The following is a 299-nucleotide window of genomic DNA, read 5'->3' as shown; positions in this document are numbered from 1 at the left end:
TTTTTTCCTTTGTGATTTGAACTGCTAAAATACTAAGTCATGGAAGTCATTAACAGTGCATTCAAAAATATATCAAAGGAAGCTTTAAAGGCAGCACCAATATCTTTTTTGTGTCTTTCTTTTTTTCAACATCAACACAAACCCCCCCACAGCAATCGCCTCGTCCAGCGCGAAAGGCCAGTACTTCCGAGCCAGAGCCTGCTGTGAAGTCTGCCCAGAAAGAGTTAAAGCAACTATTCCACAAGGATACAAAAGCCATTATCTGGGGCATGCAGACAAGGGCCGTTCAGGTATGCAGC

General features: G+C 43.1%; 1 protein-coding gene across 1 annotated transcript in view; it reads left to right on the top strand.

Moving 5' to 3' along the window:
• Positions 1-299, top strand: part of LOC119594598 (ATP-citrate synthase-like) — a gene marked incomplete in the record, with an annotated part of 33,922 nt that overhangs the window by 25,845 nt on the left and 7,778 nt on the right. Inside the window, 1 exon segment of the mRNA XM_037943639.1 lies at positions 153-290. Coding sequence (XP_037799567.1) covers positions 153-290 — 138 coding nt within the window.

Source organism: Penaeus monodon, chromosome 34 (assembly GCF_015228065.2).
Source record: "Penaeus monodon isolate SGIC_2016 chromosome 34, NSTDA_Pmon_1, whole genome shotgun sequence".
Taxonomy (NCBI): Eukaryota; Metazoa; Arthropoda; class Malacostraca; order Decapoda; family Penaeidae; genus Penaeus; species Penaeus monodon.
This window is presented reverse-complemented; position numbering and strand designations above follow the sequence as displayed.